Source organism: Acinonyx jubatus, chromosome D4, assembly GCF_027475565.1.
Source record: "Acinonyx jubatus isolate Ajub_Pintada_27869175 chromosome D4, VMU_Ajub_asm_v1.0, whole genome shotgun sequence".
Lineage (NCBI taxonomy): Eukaryota > Metazoa > Chordata > Mammalia > Carnivora > Felidae > Acinonyx > Acinonyx jubatus.
In genome coordinates, this window is record NC_069391.1 from 92529700 (window position 1) to 92547360 (window position 17661).

Genomic DNA, 17661 nt, shown 5'->3' on the forward strand with positions numbered 1-17661 from the left:
TGCCCTCGTGTTCTGCTACGTTCTACACTGCTGACTTCTGCCATCGTAAGACATCCTTCCTTAGATGGTGGAGCATGATTATCATGATTCTCATCTGACATGTTGGGCACTCCACTGTTCCTGCTGCTTGCCTCCAACTACAGAAGAAGCCCTACCACTCCTGCTCTTGCTGATCTAAATACCGTTCTCTCATTCTAGAGAAAAACTCGGTGATCAATCTCAACTCTTCTACATCAGTAATTCCTAAATCATACCTCCAATCATACATTTCTTCTTCTTGCACAGTAGACTTAGCTTGTTGACCCAATAAATGTTTTTGTATTAAATTAGCTTGTCTACCATATTTCCCTACTTCTGTTAGTGATAAAATCTGTCTCTTGATATCTCAGGCTCTCTATCTTTGGAGTTATCATTGGCTCTGTTAATCCTTCACATCTGGATTTACTGCCATACTTTCTGCTCCATCACATAGCTATCCCTCCTTTTCTATTCCTGATTCTACTACATTAACCTGCACTCTTATGACCTTATGCCAGGTCTATAGGAAATAACCTAACTCTGTATTCTTTACACTGGAGATCTAATGCTTGTAGAAAGGGTGAAAATATCTTTTAAATTTTTGTCTTAATGTTAATTGAAAATATTTAAGTATATTCTCTATCACCTGAGAGACTACCACAAGCTCTTTTGTATTGGCTATAATTAAGTGATAAAAAAACTAAACTGAGAACGCTAATGAAAGCAAGAAGGAATCTTCATATATAAATGATAAATTCCTGTTATGCAAATACCAAATATCACAGAAAACTACGAATGAAAACTTTATGGTGTTTCCAACAGAGCAAACTGATAAAAGAACTAAATCATCACATTGAAAACTAGATATGCAGAATTCAAAAAAGAACCTGTGGCTGAGAAAGGAGAGAATGGGAAGTTATTGTTTAATGGGTACAGAGTATCACTTTGGGGTGAGGAAAAAGTGGTGATGGCAGCATGACAACGTAAAAGTACTTAATCCAATTGAACTACATACTTAAAAAAGGCTAAAACAGTTAAATCCTATGTATATTTTACCATACACCTAAAAGAGAAAACCTGCATATTCTCATTCATAGCAGTGATTTACTTTGAGCAAAATATCATTAGTCTATTTCAATTACCGACATGAGTTTCAATGATTTGGGATTATACATTTTTACTGGCTTTGCACTATATTACTTGTTACTTTGTCTTAGGAGCGTAATTTATGTTGGTCAAAATTAGAGTTCCACAAGAAGCTTCTTTATTTAAAGTTTATTTTGAGAGAGAAGAGAGAGACCGCGAGTGAGCAGGGGAGGGGCAGAGAGAGGACAGAGAGAATCCAAAGCAGGCTCTGCACTGTCAGCGTGAAGTCAGACATGGGGCTTGAACTCACAGACCATGAGATCATGACCTGAGCTGAAACCAAGAGTCAGATGCTTAGCCCACTGAGCCACCCAGGCACCCCAAGAAACTTCTTTGTCTTAAAACAAATCTATAAGAGGGGTGCCTGGGTAGCTCAGTGGGTTACGCATTTGACTCTTGATCTTGGCTGAGGTCATGATCTCAAGGTCTGTGGGATCAAGCGCTGCGCTGGTCTCTGTGCTGTCAGTGTGACCCTGTTCGGGATTCTCTCTCTCTGCCCCTCTCCCACACAAACCCATCTGCGAGCTCTCTCTCAAAATGAACTTTAAAAAATAAAACGGATCTACAAGAGACCTGATTTCAAAAGTCAATGATCTAGGATTGTGGGAAGCTGGTGGCGTAGGAAGCAGCCACCTACACAATAACCGCATTGGCAGAATCTGATGAAACTTTTTTAAAACTGTGAATTCTGTTGAAGGCTTACAACTTCCAGGGGAAGGCTTGGAGTTAACTGTGGTCAGTTTGGGGCAATTTCAGGTCTCAGCACAGTAATAGCTATGTATCCCCCACTCCAACAATAGGCAGACAGCTGTGTACACGTTCCTAAAGCAGACTGCACACACTTCAGAAAAGTAAGAGTAGGCAAAAAAAAGACTGTCCACAAACGCTGAGTGGCTGTGCTGATTGCTGCTTCTGACAAAAGAGGTGCAAAGAGACAGACAGCCAGTGTTGCACCAGCTCCCACTATTACAAGCCCTGCTCCTCTGGCTGAAGGGAGCTCCAGGAGATTTAAAGAGCCACGACTCTTTTCTTCCCCATTATTTTTGGCTTATCTCATTTAAAGAGCCACACCTTAAAAATTAAGACATTCAAAATCAACTTGAATGTATGGGAAAAACTGGAAAGTGAATACAGTGCCCAAGGAAAGGCTCAGTAAAGACATAAGAAGACAGAAAGTTTGCACCTCAGGTTTATCTTCAACACACAGCCTACAAAATAATAAAACTAAAAAAAATAAACAAGGGCACCTGGGTGGCTCAGTCGGTGAAGTGTCCAACTCTTGACCTCAGTCAGTGAGATCCAGCCCCATGTTGGGCTCTGCACTGACAGCATGGAGACTGCCTGGAATTCTCTCTCCCTCTCTCTCTGCCCCTCCCCCACCTGCATAGATGCACACGCTCCCTCAAAATAAACATTTTAAAAGAGAGAGAGAAATGGAAATCCTAAAATAATAAACAAAAAAAGGGGGGCAGCCTGGGTGGCTCAGTTGGTTAAGCATCCAACTTCCTGGTTTGGCTCAGATCATGATCTCACAGCCTTGTGAGTCAAAGCTCCACGTTGGGTTCTGCACTGGCAGCACAGAGCTTACTTGGGATTCTCTGTCTCCTCTCTCTCTGCCCCTCCCCTACTCACACTATCTCTCTCTCAAAAATGAATAAACATTAAAAAAAAAAAAAAAAGAAACCAAAAAGGAATTCTGGAGCTCAAAGATACAATAACTGAAATGAAAAATTCACTAGAGGGATTCAAAGGCAGATTTGAGCAGGCAGAATGATTAGTGAACCTGAAGATAAGACAATGGACATTACTGAGGCTGAGGTGCAGAAAGAAAAAAGACTGAAAAAAGGAACAAAGCATAAAGGATTTGTGGGACACCCTCAAAAGGACCAACATACGCGTCATGAGAGTCCGAGGAAAAAGAGGCAGACAGAATATCTGAAGAAATAATGACTAAAAACTCCACAAATTTCATGAAAGACATGAATATGAAAATACAAGATACTCAGCAAACTCAAAGAGACTCCCACCAAGATATAATCAAATTTATAAAACCCAAGCATAAAGATGAACCTTGAAAGCAACAAAAGAGAAGCAAACCACCACATTCAAGGGTTTCTCAATAAAATATGAGATCTCTCATTAGAAATTTTGGACACCAGAAGACAGGGGGCCTATACAGTCCAGGTGCTAAAAGGAAAAACTGAACCAACAATCCTATGTGTACCTCATCATTGTGCTTTGTTTTACTGTGCTTCCCAAATATTGCAAGTTATACTGAAGGTTTGTGGCAACCCTGTGTTGAGCAAGTCTATTAGTGCCATCTTTTCCAAGAGTATTGGCTCACTTTGTGTCTCTGAATCATATTTTGGAAATTCTCACAATATCTCAAACTTTTTCAGTATTATTACACTTGTTATGGTGATCTGTGATCAGTGAATATGATTCACTGAAAGCCCAGATGATGGTGAGCATTTTTAGCAAAGAAGTACTTTTTAATTAAGGTATAAAACATTTTCTTCAGACATAACGACATTGCACACTTAACAGACTGTAGTAGTCTGTTAGTAGTCTCCACTGTAGTGGAGTATAAACCTAACTTTTGTATTTACTGGAAAACCAAAAAATTCACTTGACTAGTTTTATTGTGATGCTCACTTTATTGTGGTGGTCTGGTAATGAACCCACAATATTTCCAAGGAATATCTGTATCTGGCAAAAGTGCCCTTTAAAAGTGAGGAAGAAATTAAGACATTTCCAAAGAAATAAAAGGCAAAGGATTTTGTTACCATTAGACCTACCCTACAAGAAATGTTCAAGAGAGACCTGAAAGATAAAAGTACACTAGACAGGGACACTTGGATGCCTCATTCGGTTAAATGTCTGACTCTGGATTTCAGCTCAGGTCAAACCCCGTGGTTTGGGGGTTAGAGCCTCGTGTTGGGCTCTGCACTGACAGTGAAGAACCTGCTTGGAATTCTCTCTCTCTCTCTGCCCCTCCTGGCTCACACTCACTCTACCTCTCTCACAATAAATAAACTTTAAAAAAAGTACACCAGATAGTAACCTGACACCATATAAAGAAATAAAGACCTCAATAAAAGAAATACATGGACAATTTCCTAGAAGAAAGCAGAGGTGGTAAGCTCTCTATATTGGTCTTGGTACTAACTTTTTGGATTTGATACCAAAAGCAAATCCAACAAAAGGAAAAAAATCAACAAGCAGGACTACATCAACTAAAAAATTTCTCTACAGCAAAAGAAATTAGTAAAATTAAAAAGCTAACTATGCAATGGTAGAAAATATTTGCAAATCATCTACTACCAAGGAGTTAACATCCAAAATATATAAAGAACTCATTAACTCAATGACAAAAGAAAAAAAAAGTCTGATTAAAAAATGGGAAGAGAATCTGAATAGAAATCTTTCCAAAGAAGATATATAGCTGGCCAACAGGTACACAGAAAAGGTGCCCAATATTACTAATCATCAGGGAAATGCGAGTCAAAACCACAGCAAGGTATCACCTCACACCTGTCAGAATGACTATTACCATAAACAAAATAACACGAGTTGGCAAGAATATATTGTTGGTAGTAATGTATATTGGTGCAGCCAGTACAAAAAACAGTATGAAGGTTCCTCAAAAAATTAAAAATAGAATTACCATGTAAATCAGCAATTCCATTTTTGTGTATTTATTTGAGTGAAACAAAACACGAAGATACATGCATCCTCAGGTTCACTACAGCATTATTTACAATAGCCAAAACAAGGAAACAACTTGTCAACAAATAATGAATAAAGATGTGGTGTCTACTATACAACTAAATTCAGTCAGCCACATAAAAAGAAGAATATCCTGCCATTTGTGACAATATGGATGAACCTTCAAGGCATTATGTTATGTGAAACAAGTCAGACAAGATGGACAGGTTATTGTATGATCTCACTTATATGTAGAATCTAAAAAACCCCAAACTCATAGAAAGGGAGTAGATTGATGGCTGCCAGGGGCAAGGGTGAGGGGGTTTGGGAAAATGGGTAAAAGGTGGTCAAAGTATACAAATTTCCAGCAATACAATTAAAAAGTCCTAGGGATGTAATGTACAGCATGGTGACTATAATTAATAATACTGTATTACACATTTGTAGGTTGATAAAAGAGTAAATCTTAAAAGTTCACCCTACTAAAGAATGAATGGGTCAACCAGGCAATTAAAGAAGATACTAAAAAATATAAGGACACAAATGAAAATGAAAACACAACAGTCCAAACCCTTTGGGATGCAGCAAAGGCATTCCTAAGAGGAAAATAAATACATTGCAATCCAGGCCTAACTCAAGAAACAAGAAAAATCCCAAATACAAAATCTAACAGCACACCTAAAGGAACTAGAAGCAGAACAACAATGAAACCCCAAACCCAGCAGAGGAAGAGAAATAATAAAGATCAGAGCATAAATAAACAATACAGAATCCCCCCCCCAAAAAAACCAGTAGAACAGATCAATGAAACTAAGAGCTGGTTTTTTTTAAAAAAGAAACAAAATTGATAAACCCCTAGCCAGAAGATCTAAATAAATAAAATCACAAATGAAAATGGATTTATCACAACCAATCCCTCAGAAATACAAGCAGTTATCAGAGAATACCATGAAAAATTATATGCCAACAAACTGGACAACCTGGAAGAAACGGACAAATTCCTAAGCACCCACACACTTCCAAAACTCAAACGGAAGAAATAGAAAATTTGAACAGACCCATAACTAGTGAAGAAATTGAATCAGTTATCAAAAATCTCCCAACAAATAAGAGTCCCAGGACAGATGGCTTCCCAGGGGAAGTCTACCAGACATTTAAAGCAGAGTTAATACCTATCCTTGTCAAGCTGTTCCTAAAAATAGAAACAGAAAGAAAGCTTCCAGACTCATCCTATGAAGCCAGCACTACCTTGGTTCCCAAACTAGACAGAGACCCCACAAAAAAGGAGAATTACAGGCCAATATCCCTAAAGAACATGGATGCAAAAATTCTCAACAAGATACTAGCAAATTGAATTCAACAGCATATAAAAAGAATTATTCACCATGATCAAGTGGGATTCATTCCTGTGCTGTAGGGCTGGTTCAATATTCACATGTGATACATCACAATAAAAGAAAAGATAAGAACCATATGATCCTATCAATAGATGCAGAAAAAGCATTTGACAAAATACAGCATTGTTTCTTAACAAAAACCCTCAAGAAAGTTGGGATAGAAGGAACATAGCTAGTCATAAAAGCCATATATGAAAAGCCCACAGCAAGTATCATCCTCAATGGGGAAAAACTGAGAGCTTTCTCCCTGAGATCAGGAACACAACAGGAATGTCCACTCTCACCACTGTTGTTTAACATAGTGCTGGAAGTCCTTGCTTCAGCCATCAGACAACAAAATGAAATAAAAGGCATCAAAATTGGCAAAGAACTCCAAAGTTTCACTTCTCACAGACAACATGATACTCTAAATGGAAACCCAAAAGACTCCACCAAAAGCCTGCTAGAACTGATACATGAATTCAGCAAAGTCACAGGGTACAAGATCAATGAACAGAAATCGGTTGCATTTCTATACACCAATAATGAAGCAACAGAAAAAGAAATCAAGAAATGGATCCCATTTACAATTGTACCCAGAACCATAAAATACCTAAGAATAAACCTAACCAAAGATGTAAAAGATCCATATCCTGAAAACTATAGAAAACTTACAAAGGAAATTGAAGAAGACACAAAGAAATGGAAAAACATTCCATGCTCACGGATTGAAAGAATAAATACTGTTAAAATGTCAATACTACCCAAAGCAATCTACACATTCAATGCAATCCCAATCAAAATTGTACCGGCAGTCTCCTCAAAACTAGAACAACCAATCCTAAAATTTTTATGGAACCACAAAAGACCCAGAAGAGCCAATTGTTCTTGAATTTTTCTTGAATAGCCTTCTTTCTTGAAGAAGAAAACCAAAGTGGGAAGCATCACAATCCCAGACTTCAGCCTTTACTACGAAGCTGCAATCACCAAGACAGTATGGTATTGGCACAAAAACAGACACACAGATCAGTGGAATAGAATAGAGAACCCAGAATTGGACCCACAAATGTATGGCCAACTCATCTTTGACAAAGCAGGAAAGAGCATCCAATGGAAAAAAGTCTCTTTAGCAAATGGTGCTAGGAGAACTGGACAGCAACATGTAGAAGAATGAAACTAGGCCACTTTCTTACACCATACACAAAAATAAACTCAAAGTGGATGAAAGACCTAAATGTGAGACAGGAAACCATCAAAACCCTAGAGGAGAAAGCAGGCAACAACCTCTTTGACCTAGGCCGCAGCAATTTCTTGCTCAACACATCTGCAAAAGCAAGGGAATTAAAAGCAAAAATTAACTATTGGGACCTCATCAAGATAAAAAGCTTCTGCACAGCAAAAGAAACAATTAAGAAAACTAAAAGGCAACTGATGGAATGGGAGATATTTGCAAATGACAAAACAGATAAAGGGTTAGTATCCAAAATCTATAAAGAACTTACCAAACTCCACACCCAAAAAACAAATAATCCAGTAAAGAAATGGGCAGAAGACATGAATAGACACTTTTCCAAAGAAGATATCCAGATGGCCAAGAGACACATGAAAAGATGCTCAAGGGGCCCCTGGGTGGCTCAGTCAGTTAAGCATCCGACTTCAGCTCAGGTCATGATCTCACGTCCGTGAGTTCGAGCCCCACGTCGGGCTGTGTTGACAGCTCGGAGCCTGAAGCCTGCTTCAGATTCTGTGTCTTCCTCTCTCTGACCCTCCCCCATTTATGCTCTGTCTCTCTCTGTCTCAAAAATAAATAAACATTAAAAAAAAAAATTTTTTTTTAAAGAAAAGATGCTCAGTATCACTCATCATCAGGGAAATACAAATTAAAACCAGACTGGTCAGAATGGCTAAAATGAACAAATCAGGAAACAACAGACGCTGGTGAGGATGTGGAGAAACAGGAACTCTCTTGCACTGTTGGTGGGAATGCAAACTGGTGCAGCTGCTCTGGAAAACAGGGTGGAGGTTCCTCAAAAAATTAAAAACAGAACTACCCTACAACCCAGTAATAGCACTAAGAATTTATCGAAAGGATACAGGAGAGCTGATTCATAGGGGCACACTTACCCCAATGTTTATAGCAGCGCTTTCAACAATAACCAAATTATGGAAAGAGCCTAAATGTCCATCAACTGAATGGATAAATAAGATGTGGTTTATATATACAATGGAATACTACTTGGTAATGAGAAAGAATGAAATCCTGCCATTTGCAGCAACGTGGATGGAAACTGGAAGGTATTATGCTGAGTGAAATAAGTCAAAGACAGATATATCATATGTTTTCACCCATATGTGGATCTTGAGAAACTTAACAGAAGACCATGGGGGAAGGGAAGGGGGAAAAATAGTTACAGAGAGGGAAGGAGGCAAACCATAAAAGACTCTTAAATGCAGAGAACAAACTGAGGGTTGATGGAGGGGTGGGAGAGAGGGGAAAATGGGTGATGGGCATTGAGGAGGGCACTTGTTGGGATGAGCACTGGGTGTTATATGTAAGTGATGAACCACGGGAATCTACCCCAAAAACCAAGAGCACACTTTACATACTATATGTTAGCCAATTTGACAATAAATTATATTAAAAAAAAAGTTTTACATACTATTAAAAAAATAAAGTATTACATACTATTAAAAAAATACATATGTCTCCATGGCATAAATGTAAACAGTATAATGACATACACTGGATGACATTCCATTACATACACTGTTATCAGTTATTAAAATAATCTCACATTAAAAAAAATGAAAAAAGTTCATATCACAAGGAAAAAAACTTGTAACTGTGTATGGATGTTAACTAGATTTAGTGTGGTGATCATTTTGCAATACGTACAAATATCAAATTATATTGTACACCTGAAATTAACATAATGTTATATATCAATTACACCTCAAAAGAAACTAAAATAGCAGTTGGAGACTTCAATACCCCAACTTACAATAATGGGTAGAACTAGACCAAGGATAAGTAAGGAAACAGAGTAGTGAAAACAACACACTAAACCAGTTAGATCTAATAGACATATACAGAACCTTCTACCCAACAACAGACAGACCTAACAGACATATATAAATTCTCAAATGCACATGGGCCATTTTCCAAGATATTGGACAACAAATTAAGCCTCAATGTATTTTTTTTTTTTTATTTTAGAGAGAGCAAGTGAGTATGGGAGAAGAGCAGAGGGAGAAAAGAAGACAGGGATAGAGAGAGAGAAATTCTTAAGCAGGCTCCATGCCACAGAGAGGAGCCCAATGAGGGGTTCAATCCCACAACCCTGGGATCATGACCTGTGCCAAAATCAAGAGTCAAATGCTCAACGGACTGAGCCACCAAGGCATTCCAAGTCTCTATGTATTTTAAAACATACTTATCATATGAAGTATCTTCTCCAACCACAAAGGGATGAAATTAGATATCAGTAACAGAAGGAAAACAGAAAATGTCACAAAATTGTGGAAATTAACACACTTTTAAACAATCAATAGATTCCAGAAGAAACCACAGGGAAATGAGAATATACTTAAAGACAAAATGAAAATACAATATACCAGAATTTAAGGGACATATCAAAAGCTGTGCTAAGGGGGACATTTACAGCTATAAACGCTTAAATTAAAAAATAAGATCTCAAATAAACAACCTAATGTTACAACTCAAGGAAATAGAAAAAGAATGAACTAAACCAAAGATAGAAAAAAGAGGAAATAATAAAGATTAGAGCAGAGAGAAATGAAATAGACAACAGAAAATTAGAGAAAATAGATGAAACCAAAAGTTGGCTCTTTGAGAGGATCAATAAAATTAACAAAACTTTAGCTAAATGGACTAAAAAAAAGAATGAAAAGGGGCACCTGGCTGGCTTAAGCAGTAGAGCACGGGATTCTTGATTTTTGGAGTCATGTGTTTGAGCCTCACACCAGGCATAGAGTTTACTTAAAAACAAAACAAAACAAAAAAAAGACTCAAATTACTAAAATCAGAAATTAAAACAGGGATATTACCAACTCTACAAAAATAAAAAGTTTATGATACTATCATGAACAACTGTAGGCCAATACATTGGATACTCTACCTGAAATGGCTTAAATCCTAGAAACACAAACCCTACCAAGATTAAACCCCCCAAAAATATGAAATCTGAATAGACCAATAACTAGTGTGGTTGAATCTGTAATCAAAAAATCTCCAACAAATAAAAGCCCTGGACCCAATAACTACAAAAGTGAATTCTACCAAACATTTAACTAAAAACTAACCAATCCTTTTCAAACTTTTCCAAAAAGTTGGAGAACACTTTGTAACTTATTCTATTAGGCCAGCACAACTCTGACACCAAAGCCAGATAAAGATATTCCAAGAAAACTACAGACCAATATTACTTATGAACATTAATGTAAAAATCCTCAACAAATTAGTAGTTAATGAAATTAAGCAGCATATTAAGGGGATTACACATCATGACCACATAGGATTTATTTCTGGAATACAAGGATGGTTCAACATACAAAATTGATCAATGTAATATACCACCATTAACACAAAGAAGGGGAAAAAAAACTTGGTTATCTCACTTAATGTAGAAAAAGCAATTAATGGGGCACCCAGGTGGCTCAGTTGGTTAAGCATCTGACTTCGGCTCAGGTCAAGATCTTGTGGTTCATGAGTTTTGAGCCCTGCATCAGGCTCGCTGCTGTCAGCACAGAGGTCACTTCAGATCCTCTGTCTCCCTCACTCTCTACCCCTCCCCCACTCATGCTCTCTCACACTCTCTCAAAATAAACTTTAAAAAAAATAGCATTTGACAAAATTCAACACACTTTAATGATAAAACAGTCAAAACACTAGGAGTAGAAGGAAATTATCTTAACATAATAAAAGCCACATATGAAGAAGGTAAGCATGTCCACTTTCACCACTTAAACATGGTTCTGGAAACTCGAGGTTGAGCAAGTGAGCAAGAAACAGAAATAAAAGGCATCCAAATTGGAAAAGAATTAAAATTATCTTTGTTTACAGATGGTATAATCTTGTATGTACAAAACCCTCAAGATTCCACAACAAAAGCATTAGAATAAATGAATTTAGCAAAGTATCAGGATACAAAATCACCATACAAAAATCAGATGCATTTCTATAACCCAACAATGAACAATATAAAAAATGTAAATTACAAAAACAATTCCATTTACAACAGCATCAAAAAGAATATTTAGGAACTAACCTTAGGAAGGAATTTGCCTTAGGAAGGTAAGACTTGTACAATGAAAACTATAAAACATTACTGAAAAAAAAACTGATATGAATAGAAACACATCTCATGTTAATGGATTGGAAAACTTAGTATTATTAAAATGTCAATATTACCCTCAGCAATCTACAGATTCGATGCAATCCCTATCAAAGTCCCAATGAGGTTTTTTACAGAAATAAAAAAACCCATCCTAAAATTCATGTGGAATCTCAAGGGATCCCAGATAGCCAAAATAATCTTGATAAAGAACAAAACTGGAGGACTCACACTTCCTGATTTCAAAACTTAACGGAGGGGTGCCTGGGCAGCTCAGTCAGTTAAACACCTGACTTCACCTCAGGTCAAGATCTTGTGGGGTGTGGGTTAGAATCCTGTGTCAGGCTCTGTGCTGACAGCTCAAGGCCTGGAGCTTGCTTGGGATTCTTTGTCTCCAGCTCTCTGCCCCTCCCCCTCCCCCGCTCACGCTCTGTCTCTCTCTCAAAAATGAATAAACGTTTCAGGGCACCTGGGTGGCTCAGTAGGTTGAGTGTCCAAATTCAGCCCAGGTCATGATCTCACAGTTTGTGGGTTTGAGCCCCACATCGGGCTCTGTGCTGACTGCTTGCTCAGAGCCTGGAGCCTGCTTCAGATTCTGTGTCTCCTTCTCTCTCTGCGCACCCCCCCCCCCCCACTCACGCTTTGTCTCACTGTTTCTCAAAAATAAATAAATGCAAAAAAAAAATTTTTTTTAATGAATAAACGTTTAAAAAAAAGTAAAAAAAAAACTTAACTGAAAGGTACAGTAATCAAAACAGTGTAGTATTGGCATAAAGACAAACAGATTGATGACTAATAGAATCAGAGAACCCAGAAATGAACCTTTACATATATGATCAAATGATTTTTGACAAGCTTGTCAGTAACATTCAAATAGTGCTGGAAAAACTGAACATCCACAAAAGAATGAAGTTGGACCCTTCCCTAACATATTCAAAAATTAACTCAAACATCTAAATGTAAGACCTAAAACTAAACTCTTGGAAGAAAACATAGGACAAAAGCTTCATAAATCGGCTAGGGCAAGGATTTCTTGGATATAACAGCAAAGGCACAGGTTACAAAAGAAAAAATAGACAAACTGGACCTCATGAACATTTTTAAAAATTGTACAACATAAGACACTATCAAGACAGTAAAAAGGCAACCCACAGAATGAGAAAAGATATTTGTTAATCACATATCTGATAAGGGTTTAATTTCCAAAATATATAAAGTAATCCTAAAGCAACAACAAAAACCAACCTGTTCAATAATGGGCACGGAAACTGGAGGACATAATAATAGCTTAAAACCCAACAGTTGGCTTCTCTTATTCTAATGCAGGTGCTGAATGTGAGCTTTGACTGCAGAGGCGTCTGCTGCATCCCCTTCAATGAAGGTGACCTCCAACAGAGACGCATTGGCAAACCACAGGATGGAAGCGCCAGACTGCCTTCCCTTTGTTTTAGAGATCTTAGTTCATTTCAAAACCTGACCACTTGGGTCACTTGTTTTTTCTCTTCCTGTACTTTATATTCCTACTCTTATGTTTTAAGTTCACCAGTTGAGAGTGAGTCCTTGAAACCCTATTGAAACCCTAGGCCCCCACCCTCAACCCAAATAAAAGCAGAACCCCAGTCCTGTTCTCTCATTCTCTGTCTCTGTCTCCCTCTCTGCATCAATGACCTGGTTATGTGGCTCCCGTGGCATTGCTTAGCACTCTAGAGCTTGTAAATAATAACTTTTTTTTCCTTCAAAGTTTCCTAAAGGTTATTGAGGAAGGGCATCCTACAATCACAAGAACCACAAAGTTTGATCCATTCGTAACATAGGTGTGGAATGGGGAAAGTTCCCTGGGAACACTGGCTCCAGGCATTTCCATTGAATAGCATTACTACAGATGGGCTGAGACTGGCACAAAAGCACATGGCCAATAAGCACATAGAAAGGTGCTCAATATCACTAATCATTAGGGAACTGACCCCACACCTATTAGGATGGCTACTATAAAACAAAACAAAAACAACAACAACAAAACCCCAAAACCAGGGGGAAAAAGACAATCTTGGTGAGGATGTAGACAATCTGGAAACACTGTAGACTGTTGGTGGGAACGTAAAATGATGAGGGTGCATGGGGCAAGCTGAGGCCAAAGTACAGGCTAACAGCACCACCGCCCCCAACCCAGGTGGGATCTGTGTGATACTCCTCAGACACTCCTGGCTACCCAAGAACAAAGGAAAGGGGTTTAAGTGCTTGCCATGGTGATGTGGGAAACTAAGGCAAATAAAAAATTAAATCCCCCTACTGCCTACATCCCATTTACAAGTCCTTGAAATCGGCAGAGTGAACCTCCCTCTAGGAGCTCAGCTGCCTCCATGATGACACTTTGCTGGGGGCAAAAGAGAATCTTAGCTTAACATTATCCCAACCGCCAGGATCCTGTAAGTCTACTTTAACATATAAAAATTCCTTTGTAAACTTCCTTCGTGTCAACTGCCCCAAGATATATGCTAGCAATCATACTCCAGGCTTATGGCCACAGATATATATATGAAGGGTCCCGTGACTGAGGTTTTACTAAACGGTAATAAATGGCATTTCCCTAGCAACAGCTAACCTCTCAAGGTCCTGGGAAATCTTGCTTCCAAAATTACTTAAGGAGACTTACTCTATCCCTGATACCCTCCCAAACCGCGAGTATATAATGAGTTATCTGTCACAACCCCAGTGCAGCTCTTCTGCCCATGGGTCCTGTCCCCATGCTTTAAATAAAACCACCTTTCTGCACGAAAGACGTCTTCAAGAATTCTTTTTTTGGCCATTGGCTCCGGACCACCTCACCATCACCCCAAAAACGCACCATAAAATGGTACAACCACAGTGGAAACCAGTATGGGGGAGGTCCTCAAAAAATTAAAAATGGAATTACCAAAGGATCCAGCAATTCCACTTCTTGGGACGTATCTGTAGGGGTTAAGGACAGACCTCCCCCCAACACTGTGGCAATGTGGCATATGGATCATTTTGTGCTGAAGGCACTTAAGACCCTGTAGGCTCCAGAAAAATTCTGTCCTCCTTTAACCACACAGAAAAACTTAAATTGGGGGTCCTTCCCAGAGTAAGTGTTATTAACAGATAAATGTTACCTGAGTGACCCACCTATATAGTAGGGCAAACATCTAACAACCAAACATCTGCTCTTCTTATTGCCCTGTGAAGTGTATTCCTTTGCTCTGAAGTCCCAGACTCCTAGCCCCTTCTCCTTAGTTCAGAATGACTTACAGACCTCATATTCCCTGGCTCTGGAATTTCCAGGTCTATGTGGAATCCTTGTACATATGCCTTTTAAATTTGATTTTCTCCTGTTAATCTGTCTAGGGTCAATTCGACTTAGTCCAGCTAGAAGGACCTTTGAAGGAAAAGAAGTCTCCCCTCCCTCCCCGCCCCCACATATTCCAAAGAATTAAAAGCAGGGTTTCAAAGAGATATTTGTACATATGTGTTGATAGCAGCATTATTCACAATAGCTAAACTGTGGAAGTAACCCAAACGTCCATTGACAAATAAAAGGATAAGCAAAATGTGGTATATACATACAGGAGAACGCTACTCAGCCTGAAGAAAGAAGGAAATTCTGCATTTTGCTACAATGTGAACGAACCTTGAGGATATTGTGCTAAGTGAAATAAACCAGTCACAAAAAGACAAATACATATGAATTCACTTGTATGAAGTACTTAGAAATGTCAAATTCATAGAGACAGGAAGAACAATGGTTGCCAAGGACTAAGGGGAGTGGGGAATGGGAAAGTTACTGCTTAATGGTTATAGTTTCAGTTCTACAAGATGAAAAGAGGGAGACAGAAGATGGTCATAGTAGCACGTTATCAACGTATGTAATACCACTGATCTGTACACTTAAAAAGCATCAAGATGGCAAATTTGGTTACGTTTTAACACACACACACACACAGCTTGGTACACAGGTCCCCATCTTCCTTTTCCACCACAGTAGAAAGAAACGTCACACCCTGGACTAACATGTAATGTTTTCCACGATCTGGACTCTTCCTAGTTTCCCAACCTTTGAGAAGGCACAGATGACATCAAGTCTACATACTGTCCTGAGCTAATAACGACATCTTGTGGCCAGTAAAGAAATCATTCTTCCCGACAGTATGACAAGGTGCTTCTCAAACTTTTAAATATACATAAAACAGCTGGGGTGGGGTGCTTGTTAAAATGCAGATTGGCTCAGCCGGTGGGGGTAGGCCCAAAATTTCTATTTTTTTTTTATATTCATTTTTTGAGAAACAGAGAGAGACAGAGCGTGAGTGGGGGAGGGGCAGAGACAGAGGGAAACACAGAATCCAAAGTAGGCTCCAGGCTCTGAGCTGTCAGCACAGAGCCCGACGTAGGGCTCGAACCCACGAACCGAGAGATCATGACCACCTGAGACATCCAAGCACCCTTCTTTTTTTTTTTTTAAACATTTATTTATTTATTTAGAAAAAGTGAGCGTGAGAAGAAAGCAGAGAGGAGAGAGAATCCCCAACAGGGCTCTAACCCATGACCTTAACCAACTGACCACCCAGGTGTCCCCCAAATCTGCATTTCTATGCAACTCCCAAGTACTGCTACTGCCTCCAATGTATGGAGCACCCCTGGAGTAGCAAGGGGCTTCAAGACATTTACAACTTCACTTGTGGAGGAACGTGTGTGCTCCCTGGTCACCTGCCTCCCTCCACAGCTTCCTTTACTTTCAGGATCCCATCCGCCACGCCTGTGAACGTTCCCTTTCGCGTTGCTCTTCCTTTCCATGTTCTACCAACCCCTGTCCAATTATCTCAGGAAAATCTCTCGGCACCTATGCCAAACCAGTCTCCAATGAGAAAATGAAGATACTTTCTACTTTCCAGCCGCTGGTGACTTTGAGACCATAGATACGTACATAACTAACCCTTTCTCTCTTCCTTCCTTAAGCAAAGCACCTGAGCTTTGACATGACATTTCTGGGTTCCAGCCCAGCTCTCACCTCACCTCTTCCCAGCCTCAGTTTCCCTGACTTTAAAATAGGGTTGACAGAAGCGCCTTCTTCGGATTGTCCCAGGCGCACACGGGGTTGTCACGGACGCACACCCCTCGCCCGGGACATCGCGCCCAGCGCCGGGGTGCAGTCCGCCCTGCCCGCGGAGGCAGGGGTCCAAACGCCCCGGGGCCGCCCCCGCCCCCTCCCGGCGGTGCTTCCCGGCCTGCAGGCACCTGACCGCAGCCCCGAGGCTACGTTCGCTCGTTTCCTTTCCGCCAACGTACTTTTCAGCCCCGTCATTCGTCAGAGGAGCCGCCACACGACCAGGGCGAATGAACACCTGCGGCACGGCCGTCCCAGAGAGGCCTAGGCGGGGGGCGCCGGGAAAGCACAGGGCGTCGCGCCGCCCGGGGGAGCCCCAAGACACAAGCGCGGGGACCCCCCGCTCTCGTCCGCCAAAGAACAGGGCCTCAAGGAAGGCAGCTTCCCCGCGCCGACGCTGCCAGGCTGACAGCGGCCTCGGCGCGGACGCCTCACCCCCCGCCCCGCCGCGGCGGAGCCCCCGGGGCTCGGGAAACGCCGCGGAGGAGACCGTCCGCCCCACGGGGCCCGCGAGGGCAATTACCGCGCTCGCGAGGTGTCTTCCCCCGGCGTCCGCGGCTCCTCGCACGCGCGCCGCAGGGCCGCGATCTCGGCTTCCAAAGCGCGGACCTCCGCTCGCCGAGCGTCCATGGCGCGGCGCCGACGGGAAGCCGCCTGAGGGACTGCGCGCCCGCTCGGGCGGTTCAAGCCTCGCGCGCTGCCGGCGCAGACCACCGCGGAGCTCGGCGGGGGAGGCGGGGGAGCGGGGCCCGGGGCCTGCCACCCGCGCGCGGGCGCGCGCAGGTTCCCGGGCTCGTGGCCGTCGCGGCGCTCCCCGCCCCCAGCTGACCCCCCGCAGTCCCGGGGCTCCGAGAGGGCGAGCGGCCTCCGGAGCGAAGCCCCAGGGCGCAGCAGTCCACCCCGAGCTAGAGGACCTTGGAACGACCCGGCCGATACGTCACGG

At 41.0% G+C, this 17661-nt stretch overlaps 1 protein-coding gene across 4 annotated transcripts in view; it reads right to left on the minus strand.

Moving 5' to 3' along the window:
• CENPP (centromere protein P) overlaps positions 1-17632 on the minus strand; it is a 227909-nt gene extending 210277 nt beyond the window's left edge. For 2 of the 4 annotated variants that reach the window (XM_053205437.1, XM_053205435.1), the window contains exon 1: positions 17242-17627. Coding sequence is in view for 1 of the 4 variants with exons in the window: in XM_053205435.1 (XP_053061410.1) it covers positions 17242-17348 (107 nt within the window). In the remaining 3 variants the exon portion in view is untranslated. Of the gene's footprint in view, positions 1-16622; positions 16640-17241 lie in introns of those variants that run through there. The other 2 variants (XR_008291363.1, XM_053205436.1) reach the window with 2 other exon arrangements.
• Between the last annotated feature and the right edge of the window lie 29 nt (positions 17633-17661).